Below are 1037 nucleotides of genomic sequence, written 5' to 3'. Positions count from 1 at the left end.
AAAAAAAAAACTAATTCCTTGTGTGATGTTGTCGGCAGATGGATCCCGAAAAGCCCACTGTAGCCGAGGAGGTTAGATTGAAGCGGCTTCTTCAATTTAGTAACCTCCTTGCCGGCGGTGCTGCGTCTACGGCTGCCCGATCTTCAGCCTCAAGTTCAAGCAGCACGAGAGCAACTGTTGGTCCATCTGCAGCTGCTGGCTCGGCAGCCCCGACCGTCCATGGGGGCTACACTCTTGGAGCTTCCTCATCTGTCGGCTCTTCGTCGGCTCCACCTGTTGCCCCATTTGCTGGGGGCTCCACTCTTGGAGCTTCCTCATCTGCTGGCCTTTCATTGGCCCCACCTGTTCCAACATCATCTGGGGGCTACACCCTTGGAACTCTATCTGCTGGCCCTTCGTCGGCCCCACCTGTTCCCACATCTTCTAGGGGCTACACTCCTGGAGCTTCTGTCAGCTCCTCCGCACCTCGAGATGTATTATCTTCAGGATCAGCTTCAGTAATTAATCCTCGATCTAGCTGTCCTGTCGAGGGATCTAGTGGTGCCGCTGTCATGTTCCTCAATGGTTCAGACTCTGCAGGTACGTGTAATGATTTTTGAACGCTGTCTTGTAATGTTGATGGTCTTTGCCTAACCTGGTGTATGGTCTGCAGATCTGTCGAAGATTCTTCAGCGTCTCTTGCAGTCAGCTGCAGCAATTCGTCCTGGTTTGGATGCATGTTCAACACAGCAACTTCCCCGTCGCCAGCCTCTGCAGGAGCTTAACCCAGGTAACATGGTAGCATTGTATGCAATAACTTAGTTCACTATGCAGTGATGAAAATGTGTAAAAGGAAGTTGCATTGTAAATCATATTACAGGGCGTGCGAAAGCTGGCAACAACACTCAACTTGTTGATTCATATTCTTCAGAAGAAGATGACCCGAATCGCCAGCGCCAGATTTCAGCATTCAATAGGAGACGGATGCAACTTCTTAAAAACAACAAGTGGCGGGAGCAGCTCCCCTCAACCTTCTCTCAAGGTAAGTTTTGCAGTGT

General features: G+C 50.4%; 1 protein-coding gene across 1 annotated transcript; it reads left to right on the top strand.

The window, feature by feature from the left end:
• Nucleotides 1-6: 6 nt before the first annotated feature.
• On the top strand, nt 7-818 carry LOC127751414 (uncharacterized). Its single transcript, XM_052274934.1, has 2 exons — nt 7-579; nt 653-818. The coding sequence occupies exons 1-2, from the start codon at nt 39-41 to the stop codon at nt 799-801; spliced, it is 690 nt and encodes a 229-aa protein (XP_052130894.1). The 5' UTR covers nt 7-38; the 3' UTR covers nt 802-818.
• The last annotated feature ends 219 nt before the right edge of the window (nt 819-1037 follow it).

This window comes from Frankliniella occidentalis, unplaced genomic scaffold (assembly GCF_000697945.3).
Source record: "Frankliniella occidentalis isolate FOCC.00 unplaced genomic scaffold, Focc_3.1 Scaffold468, whole genome shotgun sequence".
NCBI lineage: Eukaryota > Metazoa > Arthropoda > Insecta > Thysanoptera > Thripidae > Frankliniella > Frankliniella occidentalis.
The sequence above is the reverse complement of the archived record's forward strand: the minus strand, read 5'-3'. Positions and strand labels throughout refer to the sequence as shown.